We start from the raw sequence: 27677 nt of genomic DNA, 5'->3' as shown, positions 1-27677 counted from the left end.
GAGGACACTGCAGTTTATCAAGTTTAGTTTGTTTACAGATGTGAACCTCACAGATGTGCAAGACTACTGTATAAACATGAAAAAGGATTTGAAGAGACATGAAAAACGAGGCACAGTCAAAAACTTTTATTTAAATATGGTCTAATCCGGCGGTCCCCAACCGGTTTAATGTCAGACGGTATTTTCACAGACCGGCCTTTAAGGTGTGGCGGATAAATACAGCAACATAAAATAAAACCCGAGCCTCAACTCTCGCGGCCCGGTACCAAACGACCAGTGCCGGTCCACGGCCCGGGGGTTGGGGACCGCTGGTCTAACCTTGTGACGAATGGATTCAGAAACCCTCTCATATTATTGAAGGAGTGATTATTTAAAAAGCTGCCACCTCATGTTGCACAGTCATGTTTTTCATGTCTTCTTTTCAGAACAAGAACTTTTGAATTGTTTCGTTTAGGGGACATCTGTAAACTGTAAAACAAAAACCTCTGTGAACAGGCCCCCTGCTGGTGGTGGTAGATGTGAGGAAGAGTCCTAATCTGAGCCAAAGCGCTGTCCACGCAGACTAGCCAAAGGCCCAGCTACAGTGGGGAGCGAGTATTTTGGGATCGTTCGATTGGAGGAAAACTCCTGGAGTAGATGCGTCTGTAGAACACACTAAGGGACGAGGTCTTTGGTGACTGTTCGGCTCTTCTGGCTCAGATCGGAGATCACTGGTTGGATAATCAGCATACAGTACTTTTCCAGTATGGAGAAGTATACCGAGAGCAAAGAGTGCCACCCTTCCCCACCATGTCAAGCTGACCATGGTGTTGTTTAAATAAATCATGTAATGCTGTTTTAGTTTGAATGAAAGTTCAGTAAAATCCAGCAAAATGTCATGCACAGTGTGAGCAAAACAGACGGACGAAGGGACTTATTAGACCCCGTTTTGCAGCCGAGAATGACACCAAATGCCCTTTCAGTCTTCTCCCTGTGGCCAACAACAAAACAAGCGCAAAGAATAGAAAGAAGCAAACTTTTCCTTTCCCTCCGATGGCCTCGCTCTTCATCACGGCATTACTAATGAGTGCGGACAGAAGGCAGAGTCAGAGCAGCAGAAAATTTGCCTGAACAGAACTTCATCTGTCAAGGTCCTGATGAGAAGCAGAGGGAGCACCAGTGCACGGTTTGACCCCCCAGCCTGTGGGCATGGTGCAGCCAGCACTGCCACACGAGGGGCATCTGGGCCCTGAGCTGCTCCGCTGAGCAAACTCACCCAAAAGCTCCTGTCAACAGCAAAAAGAGAGGAACAGACAAAACTAATATGCAGCGCGGTGACTGCAGCACGTCGCTGCGTCATGTGATAGAAGAATGCAAATGTGCTTCCTGTCTGTGGTGTCCAAGGCTTGAGCATCCTCAGGTTAAGGCAGAATTAATCACCTGATGAACACAGACTAAGATTTCACGTATTAAACTCTTTTAAGATGAGTTTTAACGGACCATACAAAAACAAGACCTTTCCAGATTATTGAGTTCCCTCTTGCTGCTTGTGAAATGACTTCTTGTGAAGGACTTGGGCCCAGACTTCTCTTCTGCTGTGAGCAGCACTGTCTGAGCGATGACACCCAGCAGTCACCACCACAAACATCAAACCCTCCAACACAAGCTTCTCATACAGAAACGCCAACCTGTGGCTTCAGACAGTGTTTTAGTGGTGACTTTAAAAGCTGCTGTGCTGTGCTTGGCTCAGATATAAGCTAGCATTTGCTAACAGTAGCCCGGTGAAAGCCTGCTTGGCCAGACAGGAAACTGCGATTCACTCGACAACTATGTAATAAGAGTGGTTTCCTGAGGTTACTCAGGAGGTATTTAGCTGCTAAGTGAGGTGATGGCGTCATTAATTGTCGAGGTATTTGATTTATTCTCTATCTTGATCAGGATCCCAACCCATTCCTCGGTCCCTCCATGGAGCCTGATGCATTGCTGCGTAGCGCAGTCCCTCCTCTGCCCAGTAAAGAGCAGGGCAGACTGGGAAACTCTGGTCAAAGTCTTGCTCCCCTCCACTTTCCCTCCGAGTTGCTTCCCTTTGATGAAGCTCTGAGGGACGTCTGCACCATTCGGCCTTTGATGGACGGAGATGTGGTGGCTCGACATGGCAGCCAGCTGTTGGAGATCAAAGCTGCTGAGCGGAGAGGTGAATAGTTTGACCTGTACATTAAACATGATGTCAGTTTGAAAAATTAATGGCTTTGTTTTTATTCTTACAGAATTAGAGAAGCAGATGAAGATAGAGAACCTGTTCGTGACCTGGCAGCAGAGGTCAGCACAGTCCAACATGCCCATTTCAGTAAGTATTTTCAACAGTGTTTAACCCATAGAGCCGGTCGCTGGGGTCACACAGGCACCTGCAATGTTTTTATTAAACATCTGTAATTCCCATAACTCCTGAACCAGTTGCTCAATTGAAAGAATTCCCACGCTTCCTGAAAGCAGCGGCTCAGCAGGGTCAACGTAAGTAAATGTAGCCTTAAAGACAGCTGTTCTTATAATGGAGCCTGTGGAGTGTGAGGAATGCAAAACAAAAGAAAGTTAAAAGAAAAGCAGCACACGTGTCGTTATACTTTCTGAAAAGCCTGCCCCCTGGTGGTGATAGTTTTAGTTAACGTTCATAAAGGGGAATCACAAAATGCACCTTTAAGTTCATAATGATGATGGATATTTAAAACATAAACAGCAAATTGTATTTGACCAGTAAATTCTTCCACTGTGCAAGCAGCATAATCTCAGATGGAGCTAATTGCACTCGACTAACCCGGGGGAACAGCGTCTCACTGCTTCATGTCTTTGAGGGGCTTCAGTTACAGCTCACTCCTCGGGGAAATCATTTTGCATCGCCTTGTTTCAAAGTGGGGAATATCCGAGCTAATTAAAAAGGTTTCTATCTGACACCGTGACATCTCGAGAGGTTACACGGTGGCATTAAATTTACAAATTTGATATTTCAGCAGTCGCCCACATGGTGCTCTTACTGAAGCACATCCAGCAGGAGGTCTGCAGCCTGAGCTGAGTCTGTCGGGGCCAGGACCCGTGTCCAGTGCAATAAACAAGCTAAATTACCTGTTGGCTGTAGTTTGAATGCTGATCTCCTGCTAAACGTTCAGCCTGGTGTCATCTTTGATGTTGCTGTGGTCTTTTATGTCATCCCACTTGCAGTTTCATACTTTTACCATTTCAGTAAGAGTTACCTTGGCTGTCTCTGCAGGGGACAGATTTGGAGACTCTGAAGCAGTCGTCCCGACTGGTCCACTACTGTGCCACCCCTCTGCTCTTTGACCCCGTCTTCCGCAAGCAGATCCAAGAGGAACAGATTATTCAGCCTCTAGAAAAGGTTTGTTTTCCATGCAGCTAAAGGCAAAGTTACTGGCAGATTCATTTTTCACTTTAGACATTTTATTCATATGAAGACCGAATATAAATACAGTCTTCAATTTCTGATCCTGTGTTTAATGTTCCTCTCTTACTTCATGGTAAACGCAGTGACTCCAGGTTAGGAATCCTCTGTTTTACATTCATGCTTGATTTGAGATGTTCTTTTACAAAAGGATTTGCTTTAACGACGACACAGAAAACACATCAAATATTTAGACTGAGAAAATGGATCATTTTGGTCCAGAAGAGTCATTTTCAATTCAACGGCAGGAAAAATGTTTACAAAACTGGAGCAGGGCGACGTGTAAACAGTGTAGCATCGCCCCTTCTTTTAACAACAGTCCATAAATAGACTTGGAGCTGAGGACACCAGTTGCTGGACTTTTGGAAACAAATGCTGTCGTTTATTTTGGTCCCTTTTTTTAACTTTCCCTACGCACAGCATTATACATCTGTAAAGACCAGAAAAGGGCTGAGTGAGGATGGGCAACTCTCCGTTTAATCCATTTATTGTGCACAGATAAGACATCTGAGAGCATCATATCACAAAAGGCTATTCATATCATCAAGTATTTCCAACACTGAGATCCAGTTTGTTCTTTCTATGAAAAGGCCTCAAATACTCCAAACGAGTGAGCGGGTAACCCTTTAGCTGAGGAGAAAACATGCTTTCATATTAGTCCTGTTAGTCATTTGTTGGATATAAACCTTTAAGGGCCAGAAGATATTTTCACTGAGACGAGATCCTGAATGCAAACTCCTACTGCTTCCCAGAATGCATTTATTCGAACACACTGCTAATTATTTCCACATTAAAGCATAAATGAAGCTATTCTTTGCTCTGGTGCTCCGTAGGTTCATGTCAACCAATTATTTTTGCAGTAGCCTAAAACATGCGTTGAATGTGTTTTTGAATGAGCCTTGGATGCCTTCCTCCACTCTTCCTGGGAATATCGTCGTGTTAGTCCTCTGCAGTGTTTTTACAGAAGACTCAGAGGACTCGTCTGCTAATAAGTGATATAGTTTACATATCAACCCCTTCCCAGAAGACTAGTTTTTCTATTATGGTCAAAGAGGGAATAGATAGTGACTGATGAAGTTAGTTAATAGTAAGTATTTAAAGCCTTTTTAGTGTTATTTAACTCATTCACTGCCAGCCATTGGCAGTGAATGAGTTAAACCCATTGACTCATTCACTGCAATTGACGGCTATAGACGTCAATTGCAGTGAATGAGTTAACAACACAATGAAGGTTTTAGAGGAATTTATTTCAGAGCCTGATGTTTCCTAAAGTATCTCAGTCTGGCCCCAAAGTGTGTGACTAGATTTGCTTAAGTCTTTAACAACGACAGTATCATCTGTGCAGTGTTCGATGTGGCGTTCAGGCTGCTGAGCTGTACATCCTGTTTCATTACCCACCAAATGTGTTCAGTTGACGAAAGGTCTGCAGACACTTCAGTTCAGCATACTAAGTGTTTGCTTGGGCGCGTGTGTTGCTCTAAAACCTGCATATGCTTTCCAGCATTGACGGTACCTTTGCAGAAGTGCAAGCCACCAGTTCCAGCACCTTCTGAACTGATAACTAGCAGATGGTCCCTCTCCTCGTTAGTCCAGAGGAACAAGAATTTCAAATTTTGCTTCATCTGATCACAAAACAGTTTTCCATTTTGCCTCAGTTCATTTTAAATGAGCTTTGCTTAGTTGAAGATCACCTTCTGTGCCTCTCTACATCTTACTCACCTGTATTAAAGGAACCCAGTTAGCTGCAAAATGCTCCTCCGGCTGGTTTACCCCACCAGCCTCGTGTTGTTGTCATGCTGACAGATGAGGAGGGGGCTGTGGACACCCGACTTCCTCAACATGAGCTCAGCTGCAAAACGAGAAATGGTTTTTCATGAAAGAGTAAAATGTCTCAACATTTGATATGTTTTCTGTGTTCTGTTGTGAAAGGAGTATTGATTTACACAGCACTCCAGCATGTTTTATGTTAGTGTTGTAAATTTATTCCCTGGAAGTTCCTTTCAAACCTCAGGAGGAAGTTTTGTAGGACTTCAGCTTCTTTCATCTGAAAAATCTCACAATCGGAGTCACTTTGGCCATTTTCAGTACAGGAACATGTTGTATGTATGGAGCACTTTGTGGTCGACAGGCTTCAGACAGATTCTGGGATGTGGATCAGTTTGTGACGTGTATTTCCACATGTGAGCCCCGGTGCTCCTGCTTCCTGTCAGAGCTGACAGCAGCCCCCTGTCTTTCTGCCTGTGTGCTCTAACTCTGCACATGTCGCTCTTTTCAAGTTAAACAGGCCTTCATCAAAGTTCAAATGCTCTTTCCATTAGTGGTGCATTGATCTGGATTATTCTTCCACGGCTCAGACGTATGGCTTCTTTGTTTCATCAGGCTCAAAATGAAAGTTGTGATTTTCAGTCATCTTTTAGAATTTTGTATTCAAACATGGTTCATTTCTTTGATATGTATTCAGGCCATGTGCACTGTACTATAAATTCTTCTGAAATTGTGTGTGTCAGAAAAGGCATCGCTCCAGTGATTCCACGGCATCAGGTCGGGACCGCAGCTACAGCACAGACTCAGCTGACATGCTGCCCGGCCGACTGAAGGAAGAGTCCTGGCTGCTTGAAATTTCCAGCACCTTCCTTCAGCAGTATGTCCAATACCTGCAGAGCATGGGCTTCATTTTGGTGCAGGTCCGGCCTCAGTCTCCAGCTCGCAGGTGTGTTGGATGTGTGCTTTTCAGCTGTTGCTTCCTTCTAATGTACCCTCAACCCTTTCAGCACCTGTGCGTCCCCCTCCATGAGCTCAGACGTGTTAATCAGAACTTTACGTTGAATCCGGGCTTCTTGTTCTCAGAGATTTCTCTTTAATGCCCCCATTTAAATTCAAATTGTATTTGTCACATACACAGTGAAGTGCTTAGACAATGTTGCGAGATCGATCAACTTTAGACCAGACAACAAACGACGGAGGCTCCGGAAAAGTGCAATCAAACGATGAGTTTTATTATCACAGGAGAACAACCAACCGTCAGCATACGGAATGGGTTGCTCTTACAAGAATACATTGGGTTCTGGTTTTATAGGACAAAATATCACCTACGTCAATACAGTTCAAAAATACATGGTGACAGACGGGCAAAAGTTCAACTCGTACAGACAAGGGTTCATCACGTACATATAACCTTACACCGACATATAACTTCTCCTTTCTACATTACTTGCCTTTTAAGGTAATAACTTCAGGTCTTAGCATTTCTGAGAGCTAATAATGGACCCTCGTCATTAATCACTAAGTAGAGTACTTTGCAGCCAGTCTCAAACTGAAGCAGAAGACGCTTAGGCCTTCGCTCAAACCTGCTACTAGATTAATATGTGTATCGTAAGCGTGCATGCAATTAACCTGCTATGTTCTCATCTCCCCTCAGCATGTATCATCTGGACACTCTCACCAGTGAAGCTTAAAACCTTCTAGAATGGAACATCAACTCTAACCAAGCACATTTATGCATTGTGTATAAAATGAACTCAACCTATAAACATAGAAAGGTCAATGTGATGACAGACATATTCAATGCAATATAAACCCTGCAGGAAATATTACTGATAAATGATACTGTGAAACATGTTATTAATACATTCTTCATAAGGCAGATTATATGGTAGCAATAAAAGAATCTCTGAATCCCCACAACAACTGCTCGTGACCTAAAATAAACGACTATGAATAGGATAGGAAATAAATATGAAAATAAAGGGTAAATTTAACTAGGAAAGAATAAAGTAAAATATAAAAATTAAAGTTAAAAATAAAATAACTGTACAACAAAATACACAATATAGAAAATATATAAGAGAATATGAAGAAATATGGAACAAAAGCAGCTGTACGAGTATTAAATGGTAATGAAAGAAATGTAATGTCCAGGGTTGGGCACATGTTTAAGTGTCTTGTGAGTGATTGCATCTAAACTGGGGCATGTCTAATGGCAGCAGTTAAAATAAAGGCTTTCACGTGTAAGTCCATATTTATGTTTATTAGATAAGAATAAACACGTTTCATAAACTGTTTAATTAGTAAACGGGTGTTTTTTTCTCTCCCTTTAGTGTGTAAAATGTAAGACAATCAGGAATCATTAACCTCCAGTCTTCTCTCGCACTGTCGTGTGTCATACTTGTCTATTAGTCATCTAATCGCATATGTTTTGATTCTCCTCTGACCTTTGACCTCCATCCACTGAGGCAGGAAGCCTGAGCGTCCTGCCTGCTGTCACTTTCTCAGTCTGTGTGTGACTCGCACTGAATTGTCTTCCTGCTTGGATATTTGCTGCTGGCTCTCTATGAGCCTTTGTTGGGTTTTTTATAGTTTAAGCAGATCTTTACTGACCCCTGTCCCCCACTCCACCCCCACCCCCTGTCCTGCAGCATCGCCCGCGCTCGTGCTGCCATGTTGAACTCTATGTCATCAGAAGGCAGGATGTCTTTTTCTTATGTGAAGCAGAAGAGCGAGGACAGCCCTAAGGTTAGTGTTCACCTTGAAAATGCTCTTTTATTCACAAAACTTGGGGATAAAGTCAGACTGTGCTGTGGGAAAACGGGTCCAGTGAATTTCTAATGTGTCAGTAAAACTAAAGTCTCCAGCATCTCCAGAGACGGGTATTTCCTCTACGTCTGATTTAAACTTTTTTTCAGATTTGACTGAAGAGCTGCCACAGCCATGGTTTGAGCTGTGGTGAGGCAAACTCGAGGAAGACTCATGTACTCATGCACGCTGAGAAGTTGACAGTTTTAGATCTTTCTGTATTTTTAAAAAACAGATGCGAGTTCCCAAAGACGGTGTAAACATGTGTGTAATGATGCAACAATGGAAAAAGACTGCAGCGCTGCTTCAGGGGGTCTAGAAGCTGTTTTGTTTGTACTCAGGCAGTGGTAACCTTTTCATTGCTGCTAACTTTAATGAGTTATGGCGTGTAAAAAGTTCCTCTGTGGCACAACTTCAGCACCTGGCAAATATGGACGCTCTCCTCGATTTAACGGAACATCAGCCTGATTTAAAGTAGGAAACAAAATGTGACGCAGGTTTAAATGTTGTCCTTTCATTGTGTGTATTTATTGTAAATAATCACACTGTTTAGGCACCAGCAGCTGCACATAATCAGACACAGTAACGTCTTATTGGGCAAATATAAACCTGTTTACCTGCTGGGTGAGACTAACATGCACACCTGCATCCTGAAACAGGCCACAGTGAGAAATCACAAAATTCAGTTTCATCACTTGTGATCCTGCAACAGCAGGCGGAAAATCCCAGCTTTTAATGACGTCACCTTCTATGTCGTTGCTATTTGAACATGAAAACCACAGCCAGCTACGTAAAAAGAGAAATGAAAAAGATTCGCAGTGGCAGATTTTACAATATCAGCCACAGGCCTCTGTCTCTTATTTACAAAGCTGAGGTCTGAATTGCTCTTATGCACTGGACCTTTTACGTGCTGCAGTTAGAAAGTTACATGCATGGTTTGTTGGCTTTGCAGCCACACAAAGATCAACCTGACCTTCACTCACTGCATCAGTCAGGAGTTTCAAATCTGTGCCGTGATGCTGTCCAACACAGAGCTTTGGACTCGTTTGCATATTTATTGACTCGTCGCCCCCCTCCATGTCTGCAGATTTACAGAGATGCTAAAACAAAACTTTGCTTTTAGATTAGAAATTAAGACCTTTAAGTGTCTCCTTGTGAGTGATGTCACAACATCAGGCCATGAAAGTTTATTTGCTTTGTTTATGTCTGAGCTAATCCACGGCAGGGATGTCTGACTGGATAATGATCGAATCCAACACCGGTGGGTTTTTGTCAAACAAAAACATAATGCGGAGTGAAGGTGTGCCTCCTGTGACATCGCATGCTTCTTGCAGCAAGCACGTTGGCTCCACTGGGGCAGCATGAACCTGACGGACGTCTCTACAGGTTAGATGAGCCTTCTGTGAAACAGCGGAGAGACGGGCAGATGGCTTCAAACCTGTGGGAAGCAAGAGCACAATAATCATGTTCGTCAGCTTCGAGGAGCTCGGTAGCATAGCTACGTTTGGTGCTGCCCCCCCTCCACTGAATGCTTTGTTTGGATGCGCCCTGGTGTTTCGGAGACCATGAAAGCCTCTGTGCACAGATGGAGGTCCACACCACATATGTGCATAAATAAGACCTAAATCCCATTAGGCTGAGATGACAGCCCTCGCTTTGATATCAGTCCTTCCCTTTGCTTTCCAAACCTGCACAGCAGTCAGTCCACACAGCGGGAACAGTTTGTTGCTTTAGAAACAATATTGTGTTACAATAAAGAATATCTACCATTATAACATTAGTGTTGATGAGGGTGCTGGAGTAGTACTATGCTACACATAAAGGTGGTGCGCATTTAAAATGTTACAGTTACAAACTGTGACTGTTGTGACCTTCAGACTGCGGCGTCTGGGACCACCGCATATCACCTGCAGAGGGCGCTGCCAGGAGGAATCGTGTTGATGGAACTGGCTTTTCAGGTGAGAAGCGCTGTCCTCACTAATACACTGTATGTGCTAAAATCACAGTGGTATGATTCTTTCAGTTCTTTGAGACAGGCGAACAGTTTAGTTTAGATAATGATTAAAAATCTAATGTGATGGTTAAAAGTTAAATAGTTAAAGGGATGATGGGTCACAGCGATCAGCGGCCAACTGGCTGTTCAGACGAGGTCCATGTGACGCTGATGGGGATCGTTTCCAAAGTTCACAGTTATTCTGTTCATCCTGGAGAGATCCGGTCTGAACGCCAGCATTTCTAACACTTTGTTTCTGGTCGTGTTGAAAGATGCTAAAAAAGGCAGCAGTGAGAAGAGAAGAGGTGCTGAGCAAGTCGAAAAGTGTTCAACTTCAGATAAAAACGCTGAGCTTGGTGTCACTTTTCACCTTGCTGTCAAATTCCTGCGAAGGAGAGCGCGACACACTGACCAACAGCCACATCCTACTGGTAGCACTCAACAGTAATGACCTGCTTAAAGCCCCAAACTCTTACAGTAGTGAAAGGGAAATAATGCTTGGAGGAACTTTTTGTTTGCAGTGCGTCTACAGCAGGCAGTTGGTGTCAGGTACTTCTGTATCATAGGAGTGTGTCAGACAGTGAAACGCTGTGCTGCCAGAGTGCTCTCGAGCATCCCCAGTAAAGCATTTGTACCTGTGGTCAGTGTCTCAGTGTCAGCAGCGCTGCCACTGCAAACACTCAGAGTGAATCAGTATCAGCCTGCATCGTGGGTCCCACTGAGTAACTGGTGTTTCCCACACTAGCATCTTTCGTTAGGCCTTCAGTCGTGTTCAGCTAAGGTCTTCCTCCCAGGTTGTTATGGCAACCTTTTTGTTTACTGTGTCCCACACTTAACGTACAACGAGACATAACACAACTGGTGTGAGACGAGTGAAATAAGCCACAGTGTTTGCCAAAACCTATTACTGAGAGTGGGAGGAGTGGGTAATCACTGCTGTGATGTTGTCGTCGCAGCGCTGTGCGTTTGGCCCCGTGCTGTGTGTGTGGTCTGATATCCTGGCACTATGTGTTTGTTTTTGCCGTTTGCTCATCCTTAGCTACACGTGAAACGTTTTGACCTTTCGACGTATTGTTTGTTGTGATGGTGAGGATAGATTTTTTCCACATACAAGCCTTCAGCTCTCCTGAAAAACAGCACATTGACTCCCTGTGTGCAGTCTTACGGATTATTTTACTCTGGTGTTGAGTAACCTTGTGGTCTTTGTGTCACTCCACCAGGGCTGTTACTTTTGTGTGAAGCAGTATGCACTGGAGTGTTCCCGTATTCCCATGGGCCAGACCGTCAACTCGCAGGTAAATGCTTGACACTGATCTGCACTGCTGTGTGGACACACAACACTGAGCTCCGTGTCCTCAACAAGAACATAAAAGAGCGAAAAGGAAACACAAACCAGAACACAAATGATCACAGTGGGAGGGCAGGAGTGCCGATCTGTGTGCATCATGTAGGTTTGGGGTTCTGACTGGTGTTGGGCTGCTGGGCTCTTTATGATCATGGGCTCAGTCAAATTTAAATCCTTAAATCTTTGTTTAAATCAGTTTTTGTAGGAACTGATATACTTGAAATTAAAGCCGTTTTTAAAACACCTAAACTCTTTCAATATAAATGCTGAATAAATTCCTTGTAGTCTGAGTTGTTTAAAAACCACATTTTTTGAAGCCCTTCACACCATTAGTGCCTCACGTGAGTCGACATGTAGACTTTATCACTCTGACTACATTTTCCCAGCTGTTAGCAGTAAAGCAAAATAAAAAATAAGATAAAATAATCATTTGAAGCAGCCAGTTCCTGACAGCATGATGGGAAGAGGTGAACCACACGTAGCTTTTATGCTAGCTTTACTGTAGTTTAGTGTTATTTTGCCTCTTCTGTTCGTGCTGCAGTTGAATATTATTATTGCTCTGATGCAGTTTAAGAGCCACGTGGTCAACAGCAGCTGTTCAGTCTGGTTTACAGCATGTTCGCCCATTTCTTTACTTCTCGTCCGATGTAATTTCCACCCTTTGTCTGTTTATCCACCGTGAGCAGAAACACACTTATTAATAAATAAGAAGCAGATACAGATTTGAAAATAATCCTCTGGCTGAGACAGAATAACCTCCACTGTTAATTCACATCTACTAGTCATGTCAGGTCCAACTAGGGTAAATTTGTCATCATAAGGTGGCGCAACTTAAAAGTGTCGGCCGTAACCATCTATGAGAAACTACACTGCAGTGACCAAACAGGCTACAGCTATTCAAACACTCGTTGTTGGAGCCAAAGCTGCTCTCTGACATCACTTCTCTTCATAGCTTTCATGGACAGAAGCTGCAGGTTGAAGAGCATCTATCTATGCTAGCTTTTAGCAGATGACCTGCTTATCTTGGTTTCATTGACCTCTAAGTGGGAGGATCCTAGGATTGGAAATTTAGCACTTTCAAGTCTGAGGCCAACCATGGCCTCAGACTTGAAAGTGCTAAATTTCCAATCCCTTTTATGGTACAGGATTTGTGGCAGTAGTAGGTATCTGTGTATGCAGAGCTTAATCATGGCGGTAAGTAACAAATGCAGGCATGCTGGCTTCCAATGACCCAACAGTATGTAGCCTGATGTGGATGATGACGTGTGTAGATTCAATGCTGGTTTCATGGGAAATGTGCTGGAACAAAAAATGAGTGTCAGTGCAGCAGTACAACAAAAACACCTAAGATTTAAAAAACCTACAGCAGGAGAAGCTCACACGGGAGACTGCAGGGGGCACGTTTCTCTTGGTGACAGTAAACAACTACAGCATGTAGGCAATAATGTCTGTCTGCAGGCTGGGTGGAGGACTGCTGCATCATTCAGCCATCAGCTGGAAGCAGGTAGAGCCCACTCAGAAGGTTGCTGCACCTGTGAAGGAGATGTAGTATTTCAAGGCCTTCACATAGTAGAGTAGAGTAGAACCGTACCCTGTGGTAAAGACAGAGTATGAAGGCAGAACTGTAGATTTGTATGGCAGTCAGCATCACACCTTTGCCTACGGCCACGAGCAAAATAATGCGAGTCTGCGAAAAAGCACGACACAAGCTTCCTCCAGAGGATGTGTGGACACAAGAACCAAAGTAGAATGTCAGCAAAAAGAGCAACAGGTCAGTGAAAGTGGCATTTATTCAAAACACAGTACAGTAGCAAGGACATCAGCCAGTTCAGGAAGTGATCCTGTCGAGCACTTCTGACCAATCAGTCTGGTTGTTTTAAGATAAGATAAGATAACTCTTTATTGTCATTGCACAGTCATACATAGTACAGTAGTACAATGAAATTGGAAAAACTGTCCTACGTCGGCACTACATATAACACAACACGACACGATATGACACATCACAACGTAACAAACAACACAACACAGTATATTAACTTAGTATAAAAAAGAAGAATAAGTGTATGTGTATTGCACACTGTTATTATTGCACATTAATTATTATTGCACCTTGTTATAAATATAAATATTATTGTTATCGTTTTAAACATTGTTACCTCCCCTAAAAAGTCCAGGGAGGTATCCAGTCAGGTCAGCTATTTACATTGATCAGGGCTATTGCCCTGTTGTAACAGCTGTCCTTGAGTCTATTTGTTCGGGACCTCAGCAGCCTGAACCTCCTGCCAGACGGCAGCAGCTTAAACACCCGGTGTCCTGGGTGTGTGCAGTCCCGTAGGATGCTGCGTGCCCTCTTGAGACAGCGAGTGCTGTACAGGTCCTTCAGGGAGGGAAGAGGATGTCCAATGATTTTTTGGGCCATGTTGATGACCCTCTGGAGTGCCTTTCTGTGTGCTGTGGTGCAGCTGGAGAACCACACACCGATGCAATATGTCAGCACACTTTCAATGGAGCAGCGGTAGAAGACGGTCAGCAGCTCCTTCTTCAGGTCCATTTTTCTGAGGATTCTCAGAAAGTGGAGACGCTGTTGGGCCTTCTTTAAGACCGCAGAGGTGTTAGAGCTCCATTGGAGGTCTGTGTCTATGTGCACACCCAGAAACTTGAAACTGGAGACCCTTTCCACGCACTCCCCGTTGATGCTGACAGGCTGCAGCTCGGACTTCCTCCTTCTGAAGTCAACTACCAGTTCTTTTGTTTTGGTGGTTTTAGACTCTCTGTGGAAGTCCCACTATTTCCTGTGTAAGCAGCAGTCTCTCAACTTTAAATTGAGTTGAGTGGACAAATTTGTGTTGTAGTGTTAAGTAAAAATGGTGCCGCTGTCCTGCGTTTATCCTGCTGTCTGTGCTGTCACAGGACAACCACAGGCAGTCTCAGCTGCAGGGACAGCATCATGGAGCACAGTGAAATGAGAAACATGTTCCTGGACTCGCCTAACCCACCTTTAGGCTCGTGAAACTAAACTAAACTTCTCAGCCACAGAGGGAGGAAACAAGAAACTGCTCCAAATGTTCCAGTTCTGCAGACTCGTGCACCTCCAAGCTTATCGACTCCTTTTATCAGTGCTGGCATGTTATGTTCTGATATTTGCATAAAAATGGCATCAAGCTGGTGTCGGAGAAGCAGCAACAATGAAGCTTTTTTTCTTTCTGTTGAGACTCAGATAATGAAACATGAATCTGGAAATATTGAGGCGATCGATAAAGAATCGGACCTAATAACAGCATTCGTGTCTTACAAGTCCCGAGCTTTAGTCTTGTCTTCGTTTTAAATGTATTTTATTTATGAACAGACAGAGCGGCTGTAAAATTCTGAAACAGGATTCAATCACAAATGGATTTTTAAAAATATATCCGCATTTTCTTGATCTGCACATAAAAGCTAACAGCTGTTTGTTGTTTCCATCCATAGGTGTGTATATTTTCTGTTTTGAGTTCACATGTTTTGAGTAACTGCCTGTGAAGATGAAATCCTGACGCTGTCCAGCAGCGACTGTTCATCTGGAAAGAAAATCACTTTGCTCCAGTACTTTCACCATCCAGGGTGTTTTTCACACTGTGTCACTTTTCAGATTTCATCGGGTCTGCCGCTCCGTGCTGTTTCATGCTGTGCATCCCGAACATGTATTACTGCAAGGAGGAAAAGTATTTTAGAACAGGCACACATGGCCTGCCTGCTTTTAGCGACAAAGTGAAGTGGAACTTTTTAAAAGCCCATTTCAATCTAAGTGGGTGTTAATTCAACTGTTTGCAGAGCTGTTTAGTTCTGCAAACAGTCAGCTGGTTTTTATTTATTTCTATTTTTATTTAAATTTGCCTCCAGTTTCAGACCCGCTGTTTCTAACAGTTGCTGATGTTTAGCTGAAGGGAGAAATAAGTCCAAGTTCTCCTCTCTGTGAGGTCTCCTCCGATCATGCACGAGTGACAGTTGCTGCCATCAATCTGGACGCCAAATATGTTAAAGCAAATTCAACATTGGTGGACTGTTTCTGACAATGTGTGGCTTTAGCCTGCAGCTCGGCCCCCTGACAGTATTTTACTATCAGCCATGTTGCACTTCCCATCTCATTTCACCTCGTCTGTTAGAACATACTCCACGTGGTTTAATCTAAAGATGCATTATTTATCAAATGTATTATTGTCTGATGCATAAAATAATATGCTTACAACACAGCCTGAAGAAACCAGAGTCAAAGTAACAACAAAAGTACTTTGGAAATAATTCAGGTGGAACCTTTTCCAAGTTTTAGGAACAAAAGGATGATCAAACAGCCTTTTGTTCCTCTCATCATTAGTTGTTGTACTGGTCCAGCGTCAGAGGAGCATCCTTTTAGTTTTTGGCAGCTTCACTATAAATCATTCAAACATACAAAAGTTACTAAACTCAAAGGATGAATCAGCGTTGTTTGTTTGACATATCACATAAACAGCTGTGCAGATGACACACAAATATATATCACAATGTCACCAGGAGACCGAGGCCCTGTACAGGCTCTTGGTAAATGCATTGAGGAAATCAATGACTGGTTGTGCCACAATTTTCTCCAGCTAAACAAAAACAAAACTGAGGTAATAGTCTTTGGCGCCAAAGAAAAACGATTACAGGTCACCAGAGAACTTCAATCTATACATCTAAAAACCACAAACCAGGCGAGAAATTTGGGTGTAGTGATGGATGCAGACCTAAACTTAGAAAAACACATTAAGACAATAACAAAGTCAGCTTACTATCACCTCAAGAATATATCAAGGATAAAAGATCTGATGTCTCAACAGGACCTGGAAAAACTAGTCCATGCATTCATCTTTAGTAGGCTTGATTACTGTAACAGCATCTTTACAGGTCTACCTAAAAAATCAGTCAGACAACTACAGCTCATTCAGAACTCTGCTGCTCGAGTCCTCACTAAGACCAAAAAAGTGGACCACATCAGTCCAGCTCTGAGGTCTTTACACTGGCTGCCTGTCCGTCAGAGGATAGACTTTAAAGTTCTGATGCTGGTCTATAAAGCTCTGAATGGTTTAGGACCAAAATACATCAGTGACCTCCTGACCCAGTATGAACCTTCCAGATCCCTCAGGTCATCTGGATCCGGTCTTTTATCAGTTCCCAGAGTCAGAACCAGACACGGAGAAGCTGCATTCAGCTTTTATGCTCCTTATATCTGGAACAAACTCCCAGAAAGCCTCAGATCAGCTGAAACACTCAGTTTATTTAAATCCAGGTTGAAGACTCACCTGTTCTCAGCTGCATTTGAATAAAGCACCAAATCCACACTTTTAAGCTTAAATTTCAAAACTTACATTTTTTTCATGCTTTTTATTTGTTTTTGTTTTTTAATGTCTCTGTAAAGTGCTTTGAATCACCTTGCTGTAAATAAACTTGCCTTACACTTGTACAGCTGTTACTGCAGCTGAATCTGTGCAACATGTGGGGTTTGTTCCAAAAATGGATTTTCAAAGAGCTGTTAGCTGCATACGAATGCATTTATTACATAATAACAAACACTGTGATAAAATCAAAAAATGCAAATATTTTAGAAATTTATCAAAGTTTAAAACCAAACAATTATGTTATTTTTTAAGGCCGATAACAACTGGCACACTGGACTTCTTTATGGTTATTTAATCAAGTATTTATCTGTAATTTGGCGTCTTATAAAGATCATAATATACTTCACTATTTTTTTTCTGTTTTTTGGTGAAAAATGATCATTTAGATGAAAGAACTTGCACATAGTGGTGGACTAACCATTACAGAAATATGTCAAAAAGGATTTTAATGAGCAATACTGCTGTTTTAGAGCAGCTGCAGCTTAAACTGCACACTGGGGTGGTGCCTGGCGTGGTGTGCAGCGGCAACCAGAGATAAAAAAATAAATAAATGAAAATCCTACAAGAATACTTCTGGGTGGAGTCATGAATCAAACCATCAGTTTTTATATCGAGTAACAGGACGTGTAAACATGAAGGGAAATAATGAGACCTGCATTAATCTGCCTCGTAGCTTAGGCATGAATTTTAAAGCCAAGTTAGACGCAGCAATATTCAATAAAAAAAAGACAACATAAGCTAATCGCCATTAGTTCTGCTAAACTTTGTTTATATAGACTTGTTAAATGAAATGTCCTCTATCTTGTATAAATGCCATTTCTACTTTAGGATGGCTCACAGGAAGTACCAAAGTACAACTTCATGGTGTTCCCTTGTGCACAAAGCTGCGATTGTTTGTTCTGTGCATGAGCAGAGGTGCTTTTTCACTTCTGTTTATGGATTTTTGAAGAATTTCCGACCTTGAAGATTCAGCTCTTATCCCGAGTGCCAGCAGCTTCGGTCCTTGTTCTGCTTCTATATTAGGTGAACATCTCTCCCACTTGTGACTGATCCATTTTCAGATTAGGGGGTCGGTGCACTTTGATGTGACGAAGGCAGAGAAAGATGTTTTGAAAGATGTCATGCTGTTTGTTTCCCTCCCGGTGGTGTTGTCAGGATGTCTACAAAGTGATGTGAGAGGTTGACTGTGTTGAAAGAGCCTGTGCCTCTAAGCACAGTGGGGAGGCCAAAGGGTTTAAGTGTTGAGAAAGGAAGAAAGGTGCATTCGCTGCAGCTATTGTGAATTAAAGATGTCCATAAATCCTCAACAAAAAGCTTGACATTGAGTAAATTAAGCGTAAACAATGTGTTTTATGTTTAAAATGAATCATCTCTGTAAAGCCCAGAGATGTGTTCCCTGTGTTAGAGAGGGAGTCATAACTGCAGTCAGTATTTACAGGTGAGAGCACGTTCTGAAGTGGCTCTTCACATTGGCCCAAACATTATACACAAAAGCAATGAATTGCTTCCTAATTAATAGATAATTTTAAACAGTTTAGAATATGATTTACATTTAAATGACGATGTTGCTGAAACACTTTAAACAGGAGACTTGTTGACATGTGAGAAACACACAGATATAAAAAGAATGAATGTTCATGCTGGCCACATTAAAGGGGACCCGTTTATTTCCAGCCTTTGTCCTTTGGCTCTGTTACAGTAGCTTTGCATGATTTGCAGAATAAGCCTTGTTAATATCAATAATATCAGTGCAACCCCTCAGTTCATCATCCGTCTGACAAAACCTCCCATCTTTCTCCTCATTGGATGTCCCTCATAAGCAAAAAGATTTGATTGGAAGGTGGGCTTGATCTGTGCCTGAGACAATAATATCAGAGTAAATAGTTTCAGTCTTTTTATTCAGATCTAAGAGGTGAAAAATGCGTCTGGAACAGTGTTTCAATACGCCATCATAATAGGCTGCATGCAGAAACGAACTCTTCCCCGTGTTTTTCCTAAATGTGAAAATACTGTGGAATCTTTTCCATTTTAAGATGCAGATTTTTTTCTACTTTAATTTGTTCAAATATTGTTTCTTGTGTTCCTCTGATCATCAGTGAATTTAATTGCCCAGCACACATGCAAAGTTTCAGACGGTGTTCAGGACGAGGACTGTGGTAATTCATTCGTTAGCACTTGTTAGTGCTGTCAGTATAAAATGTCTTTATAAATAAACACAAATTAGTTGCATTAGTATTTGGGGTTTACAGCAGCGTGCATTAAACTTAATGTGTTACTGCTTTGACAGTGTTCTGGTAAATACTGAGAAATAGGCAGGCAGCTTGTTAGTGAAGTGACACCAACTTAATGAATGAAGCGTAAAGTTTGCTAACAGCTATGGATCAGCCCAACATTAGAACCACATATCATGTGATTATTATAAGTCCAAGCCCAGGTCGTTGAGCTGGCCTCCTAACACGCCTATCCCAGTCTGACGGTGCATCTGTGGGAACTAACCTGATCCTGAGGCCAACAGAAGGATGTGCAGCTTAACCACAGGATGGTGGTTTTAATGTTGGGGCTGATCGATGGATATATCAGTCTTATGATGCTTTACTGAAGTCGTATTATCCACAAGTAGTTTCCTACTAACCAAGATGCATATTACTGTGACTATCAGCTAGTCAGATTAGCTGAGTGTTTAGCTGGTTAGTGTCACACTAAAAACAATAAACACATCCAAGTCCACAGTTCTAGAGTGTGTATGTAATGTGGATATTTGTAGTCTGAAATGGTTTTATTTGATCTCTTAGCACATCTTCAGTCTTCCTTTCCATCCATCTGTCTGTGTCTCTGTGTCTGCCTAGTCCCACCTCATGTCATCTCTCCATCAGGGCAGCCTCCTCACCAAACCTCGTTGCAAGCCGTTTCCAGATGCCACACCAGTATCTGACTGTGCGGTATGTCCCAGCCATTCTCAAGGGAGGGGTGTCTCACTACAATCAGGCTCCACCCCTCTTCGCCACTCTATGCTTGCTCTCATCAGTCCTGGTCTCTTTCCTTTCAAGTTTACCTGCCTGTCTCTGTGGGAATGATTGGGTTTAATGTTAAATCAAGTGCACTGTGGGAGCTACTGTTGCTGCAAACTACAGCTTGACTGTAAAAACGCATCTTTAGCTTAAGGCAGGGACTCAGACTTAAGTTATGCAATAAAAATGATGCATTTATACCTGATTGTGTTGAGGATCAGGTGAGGGCCAAGCACCTCTATGATTTTCTTTTCCTTTTCTGTTTTCAACAGGCTGTCTTCTCTGTGGTTGTTGGTTTGGTGTTTTGGGTGTTGGAGCTAATTTTTTATGCAACCATGTTTTTCTTTTGCCCTTCCTCTTCTTCCTCTTCTTTAGCAGCCAGGTGGTGATTGGAGCTAGGGTCTGTGTTCATGTGTGAAGGTTCAGTCTTTGAATTACACAGAATGTAAACTGCTGCTTCTGCTGCTCCGCTGCTACAGATACAATACTGGAAAATTCTGTATAATTTCTATTATACAGAATTTATACAGAACTATTAATTCATTTAAATTGTTAGTGACCACTGGGTGTTTATAACTGTATGTCTGAGTAAGTATATGTTGTTCCCCAAGGCTCAGTTATTGGGCCACTTCTGCTTAAATGCTGCATGTTTAGCAGCGTGATGGTAGCTACAATTGAATCATGCCATCAATGACTCATTTCATTGATTTTTCTTCTAATATTTTCAGACTATTTTGATATATTTTCTTTGTAATGTAAAGCTAAATGAGCTTGAGTCGAGTATTAATTAACAGTATAATGGTAGGTTGCAAAGTGCAGGCTGTGAGGGTGCGGCCACAAGGAGTTTGTTTAAATATTATATTCTAGATTTTAAAACAATCATTAAAAAAAAGTTTATAGGAGAAAAAGGTCAAAGGATGAAAATAAATCACTGAAAGTGCACAAACTTTACAAGCTTGTGTGGTCATCCAGATTGTGATTATTAGGTTATCGTGAGCTGAAAAAGATTTTTTTAGATTTTGAAATGATCTGTCTTAAGTTTGAGTATTTGATAATTATTAGTATCCATCTATCCATCTTCATCCGCTTTATCCGAGGCCGGGTCGCGGGGGCAGCAGCCTGAGCAGAGAGGCCCAAACCTCCCTCTCCCCAGCCACCTCCTCCGGCTTATCCGGGGGAACACCAAGGCGTTCCCAGGCCAGCCGAGAGATAATCTCTCCAGCGTGTCCTGGGTCTGCCCCGGGGCCTCCTCCCGGTGGGACATGCCGGAATCGACTGGTAAATTGAGAGCTTTTACACTCAGCTCCCTCTTCACCACGACGGACCGGTGCAGCGTCCGCATTACTGCAGCTGCAGCCCCAATCCGTCTGTCGATCTCCGGCTCCCTTCTCCCATCACTCGCAAACAAGAACCCGAGATACTTGAACTCCTCCACTTGGGGCAGGAACCGATGAAGCCAACAGAACCACATCATCCGCAAAAATCAGAGATGAGATTCTGAGGCCACCAAAGCGAAAGCCCTCCGCCACTTGGCTGCGCCTAGAAATCCTGTCCATAAAAATTATGAACAGAACCGGTGAAGCCCATCACCCACCAGGAACAAATCCGACTTATTGCCGGCAATGCAAACCAAGCTCTTGCAACGGTTGTATAGGGATCGAATGGCCCGTAGCAATGGGCCAGACACCCCATACTCCCGCAACACCTCCCACAGGACACCCCGAGGGACACGGTCGAATGCCTTCTCCAAGTCCATAAAACACATGTAGACTGGTTGGGCAAACTCCCATGCGCCCTTGAGTATCCTTGAGAGGATAAAGAGCTGGTCCAGTGTTCCGCGACCAGGACGAAAACCACATTGTTCCCCCTGTATCCGAGGTTCAACTAGCGGACGAACTCTCCTTTCCAGCACCCTGGCATAGACTTTCCCAGGGAGGCTGAGGAGTGTGATCCCCTTGTATTTGGAACACACCCTCCGGTCTCCCTTCTTAAAGATGGGGACCACCACCCCAGTTTGCCAGTCCAGGAGTACTGCCCCTGATCTCCACGCAACATTGTAGAGGCGTGTCAACCAGGACAGCCCTACACCGTCCAGAGCCTTCAGGAACTCGGGGCGGACCTCATCAACACCAGGGGCTCTGCCACCAAGGAGTTGTTTAACTGCCTCAGTGACCTCGCCCCCGGAAATTGGCGGGTCATTCCCCTCATCCCCAGACTCTGCTTCCTCCTCGGAAGACGTGTCAGTGGGATTAAGGAGGTCCTCGAAGTATTCCTTCCACCGCCTGACAATTTTCTCAGTCGACGTCAGCAGCGCTCCGCCAGCACTATACACAGTGCAGGTAGAGCACCTCTTTCCCATCCTGACGGTTTGCCAGAATCTCTTCGAGGCAGTCCGAAAGTCTTTTTCCATGCCCTCTCCGAACTCCTCCCACACCCGAGTTTTTGCTTCAGCCACTGCCCGAGCCGCATTCCGCTTGGCCTGTAAATACCTGTCGGCTGCCTCCGGAGTCCCACAGGCTAACCAAGCCTGGTAGGACTCCTTCTTCAGCCTGGTGGCTCCCTTCACCTCTGGTGTCCACCATTTGGTTCGGGGATTACCACCACGGCAGGCACCAACCACTTTGCGGCCGCAGCTCAATGCAGCAGCTTCAGCAATGGAGACGCTGAACATGGTCCATTCGGACTCAATGTCCCCAGTCTCCCTCAGAATGCTGTTGAAGCTCTGCCGGAGGTGTGCGTTGAAGATCTCGCGGACTGGGGCCTCTGCTAGACGTTCCCAGCACACCCTCACTATGCGTTTAGGTGCACCGGGTCTGTCCAGCGTCCTCCCCCGCCACCTGATCCAACTCACCACCAGGTGGTGATCAGTTGACAGCTCAGCCCCTCTCTTTACCCGAGTGTCCAGAACATATGGTTGCAGGTCTGGTGATACGATTACAAAATCGATCATCAACCTGCGGCCTAGAGCGTCCTGGTGCCACGTGCACTTATGGACAAACTCTTATGTTCGAACAAGGTGTTCGTTATGGCCAAACTGTGATTTGCACAGAAGTCCAATAACAAAACACCGCTTGGGGTCAGATCAGGGAGGCCATTCCTCCCAATCACGCCCCTCCAGGTCTCGATGTCGTTACCCACGTGAGCATTGAAGTCTCCCAGCAGGACCACCTTCCAGCACCCCACCCAGGGACTCTAAGAAGGCTGGGTACTCTGAACTGCCACTCGGCGCATAAGCGCAGATGACAGTCAGGCCCGTTCCCCGACCCTAAGGAGCAGGGAACAAACCCTCTCATCCACCGGGAAAAACCCCAACGTACCGGCAGCAAGCCGAGGGGATATTAGAATACCCACCCCAGCCTGTTGCCTCTCACCATGGGCAACTCCAGACTGAGACAGAGTCCAGCCCCTCTCCAGGAGACTGGTTCCAGAGCCCAAGCCATGCGTAGAGGTGAGCCCGACTATATCTAGCCGGTACCTCTCAACCTCACGCACTAACTCAGGCTCCTTCCCCACCAGAGAGGTGACATTCCATGTCCTTATTGCCAGTCTTGGCAGCCGGGGATCAGTCCGCCAGGGCCTCCCCTCCTGGCCGCCACCCGGCACACAATGCACCCGACCCCTATGGCGCCTCCTGCGGGTGGTGGGCCTGCGGGAGGATGGGCTCATGTCTCCTCTTCGGGCTGTGCCCGGCCGGGCCCCATGGACTAAGGCCCGGCCACCATACGCTCGCCCTCGGGCACCCTCCCCAGGCCTGGCTCCAGGGCGGGGCCCCGGTAACCCTATCCCGGGCAGGGTAAACTGTTCCCTCGATGTTCTCTTCATAAGGGTCTTCTGAATTATTAGTAATGTATGTAATTATTCTGTGCCTAAACCTGACCAAGCAGCCAGAGAAAGCAAACGTACTGCAACACTCACACTAACATATCCTCAGGGTGTTACGGTTAAGAAAATCAGGTACTAAATACATAAGCAGAGAATCAGACACTCACCAGCCACTTTATTAGAGACACCAACACTGCAAATACTAATGGGCCAATCACATGGCAGCAACTCAATGCATGTAGACATGTAGGCATAGTCAAGAAGACCCGAAGTTCAATCCGAGCATCAGCAAATGTTATTTAAGTGATGAATGTGCGATTTTTCAACACAGACACTTGTAGGCTTTACAGAGGATGGTCCAGTAAATGCCAGTGGTCAGAGGAGATTGGCCAAGCTCCTGTTAGCTGATGGGAAGCCAACAATAACTCGGTCAATTGCTCATTAAAACCAAGGTATGCAGAACAGCATCCCTGAAAACACCAAGTGAGAAGCTCTACAGCAGCAGAAGACCACACAGAGTGCTGCTGCGTGCAGGTAAAACCAGGAGACCACGGCTTACGATTTCCACAGCCTCGCCAATAGTGGACAGTTTGGAAGCTTATCTGCTCTGATGAATCTCCTCCATGTACCCGTCTTCCAGCTGGAGAGCATGACACGTCAGGAAACTCTCATGATCTGAAACTGGATTCTTGAACCTGATTCTGCTGTAATCAAAGGTTCAAAGTGTTGATCCCACACAGCACCTTTAGGATGTGATGTAACAGGAGACTTCAAATCTACAGCATGCGTGTGACACTATCATGTCAGTGTGAACCACGAGGAATGGTGCCAGCACCTTGTCGAATCTGTGCCACAAAGCACTACGGCAGTGCTGAAGGGGGAAAGGTGTACCTGGTAAAGTGGCTGTGAGTGTATATTTGCAGTTGTAATACACACATCACAGCTGGATAACTGCTGTTACTCCTGTTGGGTTTCAGATCACTGCATTGTGATAGTACCACTGCAGAAATGTGAGTCTTTTTTTCCAGGAGTGAAAATGCAGAGCCTCACAGGGACGCATCGATGGATGTCACAGGCTGAGAGCTTTCCTCTCGTCGCTCTGCTTGTCTTTCTTTCAATCAGCTTGCTTTGTATTCTCTTCTTTTTCTTCTTCTTGTATGACCTCGCTGATTGCAGCTTCTCCCGTCAATGCAGCCGCTGTCATTAATTTCACTTCCACCGAGTGCCGCTGACAGGAGACGAGCTGCAGCCCCACGACTCAAACTGGCAATTTGTTCTTGTCAAAGTTACACGGAGTGTTTAATTAACTAGAACATGAACCATTTGGGATTACAGGTTAGGAAATAATAAATGTTAGCGTGATAGCAAGGAGGACACACACACACACACACACACACACAGGAACTACCTATGAACTGAGGAGAGCCGCGCAGTCCCATTGGCTTCCAGGCTCCATAGATAACAGGCCAGGAGGTCACACTTAATTTGTCTGCCAGACTGCAGGAACACCGCTGGGGAGAGAAAAGTTAATATTCATCTTTTCATTCCTGTGTGGAAAAGAATATTCTTCCTCATTCTTATCTCTGCGGTGAGGGTGCTGATGAAAGTCTTCTGCCCTTTTGCCAGTTTCTGGACAAGTGTCGAGGCAGGAAAAGGTTCCAGACGGCGAAGAGATGAAAGTCTGTAGCTACAGAACGCTGTGCAGTCTTTTCTTGGCTCTTTGATATAATGAAGCTGCTTTTGTGCACGTTCCAGGCAAATGGTCCAGATCAAAGTAAAAGCAGGAGTAGCAATTAGAGCTCCTTGTAAACTCTTATTGTGCTGTAATTAACTGCACAGCACAGCCTCTCACTGCAGCCATTTGCATTTGCAATTATTGCTTTTGTCAGCTCCCTTTTGATGTTGGATTTAATTAAAAAGGATATTATTATGAATCTGATTGATATCAAAGTTGCTTACAAAAGCTTCTCAGTAAGGAGCGATGGGAGTCACAGTGCAGCAGGGCCTTAAGGTGTGCTGTACAAAGCAGTCTCTGTTGGAGTGGCTGGAACAGCAGGTCCTTCCCCTTCAGATGCAAAACAGTTTCATACATGGCTGATCGCACAGATAGACATTCAGAGTTAGCGCTGTCTGCCAGATCAGTTTTGCAGAGGTATTCAGACTGACTGAGTTTGGAGTTAGAGTACCTCCTTCTTTTCCCGTCTGTGTCAGTGAGTCACGCTGTCCTGGTGATGACGTCTCACAACCTTCTGTTGCAGCTCTCCATGCTCTTCACTGAGGAGTGTGATAAAGTCAGGGACACCATGCACGTTCACTCCTTCAGCTACGACTTCCACCTGCGAGTGGTTCACCAGTACCTGGTCGGCTGCCACATGACGCTACGGCAAGGCTACCAGCTCACCGACTTCCTGGACGACTTCATCTCCCATCACCCGGACATCCCCAAGTTCGGCCGCAACCACGTCTTTCAAGGTGATTCTGGTGTTGCTGACTGCATCGAATCCCATGTGATGATGATGATAATGTTTTTTTGATTCTGCCATGATTTCTAGCTTTTCAACATTTACAGCAGCCGCCAGAGCAGCCAGTGAAAGTAAACAAAAGATGGCAACACAGTGAACGGTGTACAGAGCATTTACTAAAGGGAACAAAACTCGAATTCACCAGAAACAAAGACCAGAAAAAAACAAACTGACAAATGAAAAATAGGCCCAAAAATCATCATGTGATTAGAAGCATTTGAACTGTGGGTCAGTGCCCACACAAACACACACTGGTTCTGATGGGAAATACAAACTAAGGATCCAGTTATATCCACCATATAGCTGCACGTCCTCACTAAAGTGCGAATGGCATTCCCCATTTTTATGGTGCGATTAGGTTTATCCAACCTTAAAAAGTGCAAGGTTATAACTTTAATTTGTATTCTTTGCCTCCGGCTTTCAACTTTCCCCCTTTTACCTAATGGTCCCTGATACATGAGATGAAGTCTTTCCACCAGCTTCATTTAACAAAGACTTGCATCTGAAAATGTGTCCGTGTGCTGTGACTTCACTGAAGTTATTCGCAGCACGTTTATGGAAGTTGTGGTCATTTTAAAAAACAAACTCTGCTGTCTTGGCTTAAACTATGCAGACGTGCAGAAAAAAATAAGTGCACCGAGACCTTTGGGAGGAAGTGGTCTGGATTAAATTCCAAACTCCAAACAAAGTTTGGGTTAAACTTCTGTAGCTAAACAGGTAAATCTGAATCATCCACAGTGATGGTTCATGAATTTTTTTTTTTTGTTCTGAAATAAACAACTTTAGCTCACCTCTTACCCCCCCCCACCCCTGTGGTTGATTTAGCACAGAGTTTATTCGCTAACCTCTGCTAGCACGAGTACTGGAAGTCTACTCAGGTGAATTTGTGTTCATGTTTAGCGTCTTCTCCAGCTCCCTCTGGTGGTCAGTGCAAACCAACTGAAATGATATTCAGAGTAAATATTTGAAATTGTTTCACTGAAAGACGAGTTCAGTCCCTCTGTGTCCCGCCTCCGTTCGGGCGTCACCAGCAGCGCTCTCTGAGCCGTTCTGGATCGATGAGCAGATATTTGTTTTTCCATCAGAGCTTCTCGGGCTCTGTGTGTGCACAGGAACAACTGTGTTTGTCCTTCTGAGCGTCTGTCATTCTTGTGTAAATCAGGGAGCTTCTCCATCTCCACGGGGATGATAACGGCTCACCAGCTCTACAACTACATCACCGACCACGCCAGCACGTATGGCATGAAGCCGCTCCGCATGTCGAAGGCTGCGGTCGCCACTGACAACAAGAAGGCGATGCCTGACCTTCACGAGTATGCCCTGGTGGCTCTGTGGAACAGGTGGAGAAACAGCTCTGACCTCAGAATAAACCTTCTCTCCTCATATCTGCGGCTTAACTTTACCTTTGTTGGCTCCTCTTGCTTTAGTTCGGGCTCCTACAAGGATCTGGACGGTCTGCCCCACCACGATGACTTCGATGTTTCCCTGGTGGTGTGTCACAACGCTGCTCCGTTTGAGGAGCAGTCAGACGGGGAGAGGCATCTGCTCAGGTAAGATCTACAGACTGCAGCATAGAGGCTGTGTGATAGTTACTC

General features: G+C 44.4%; 1 protein-coding gene across 12 annotated transcripts in view; it reads left to right on the top strand.

Moving 5' to 3' along the window:
* The window catches only part of szt2 (SZT2 subunit of KICSTOR complex), a 108303-nt gene that overhangs the window by 76548 nt on the left and 4078 nt on the right, over positions 1–27677 (top strand). For 9 of the 12 annotated variants that reach the window (XM_026194042.2, XM_080290137.1, XM_080290134.1 and 6 more), the window contains 11 exons: positions 1918–2173; positions 2247–2326; positions 3242–3367; positions 5938–6140; positions 7846–7942; positions 9880–9960; positions 11216–11290; positions 19604–19669; positions 25819–26032; positions 27245–27422; positions 27510–27632. In XM_026194042.2, coding sequence (XP_026049827.2) covers positions 1918–2173; positions 2247–2326; positions 3242–3367; positions 5938–6140; positions 7846–7942; positions 9880–9960; positions 11216–11290; positions 19604–19669; positions 25819–26032; positions 27245–27422; positions 27510–27632 — 1499 coding nt within the window. Of the gene's footprint in view, positions 1–1917; positions 2174–2246; positions 2327–3241; positions 3368–5937; positions 6141–6848; positions 7490–7845; positions 7943–9879; positions 9961–11215; positions 11291–19603; positions 19670–25818; positions 26033–27244; positions 27423–27509; positions 27633–27677 lie in introns of those variants that run through there. The other 3 variants (XM_080290143.1, XM_080290141.1, XM_080290142.1) reach the window with 2 other exon arrangements.

This window comes from Astatotilapia calliptera, chromosome 15 (genome assembly GCF_964374335.1).
Source record: "Astatotilapia calliptera chromosome 15, fAstCal68.1, whole genome shotgun sequence".
Lineage (NCBI taxonomy): Eukaryota > Metazoa > Chordata > Actinopteri > Cichliformes > Cichlidae > Astatotilapia > Astatotilapia calliptera.
The sequence above is the reverse complement of the archived record's forward strand: the minus strand, read 5'-3'. Positions and strand labels throughout refer to the sequence as shown.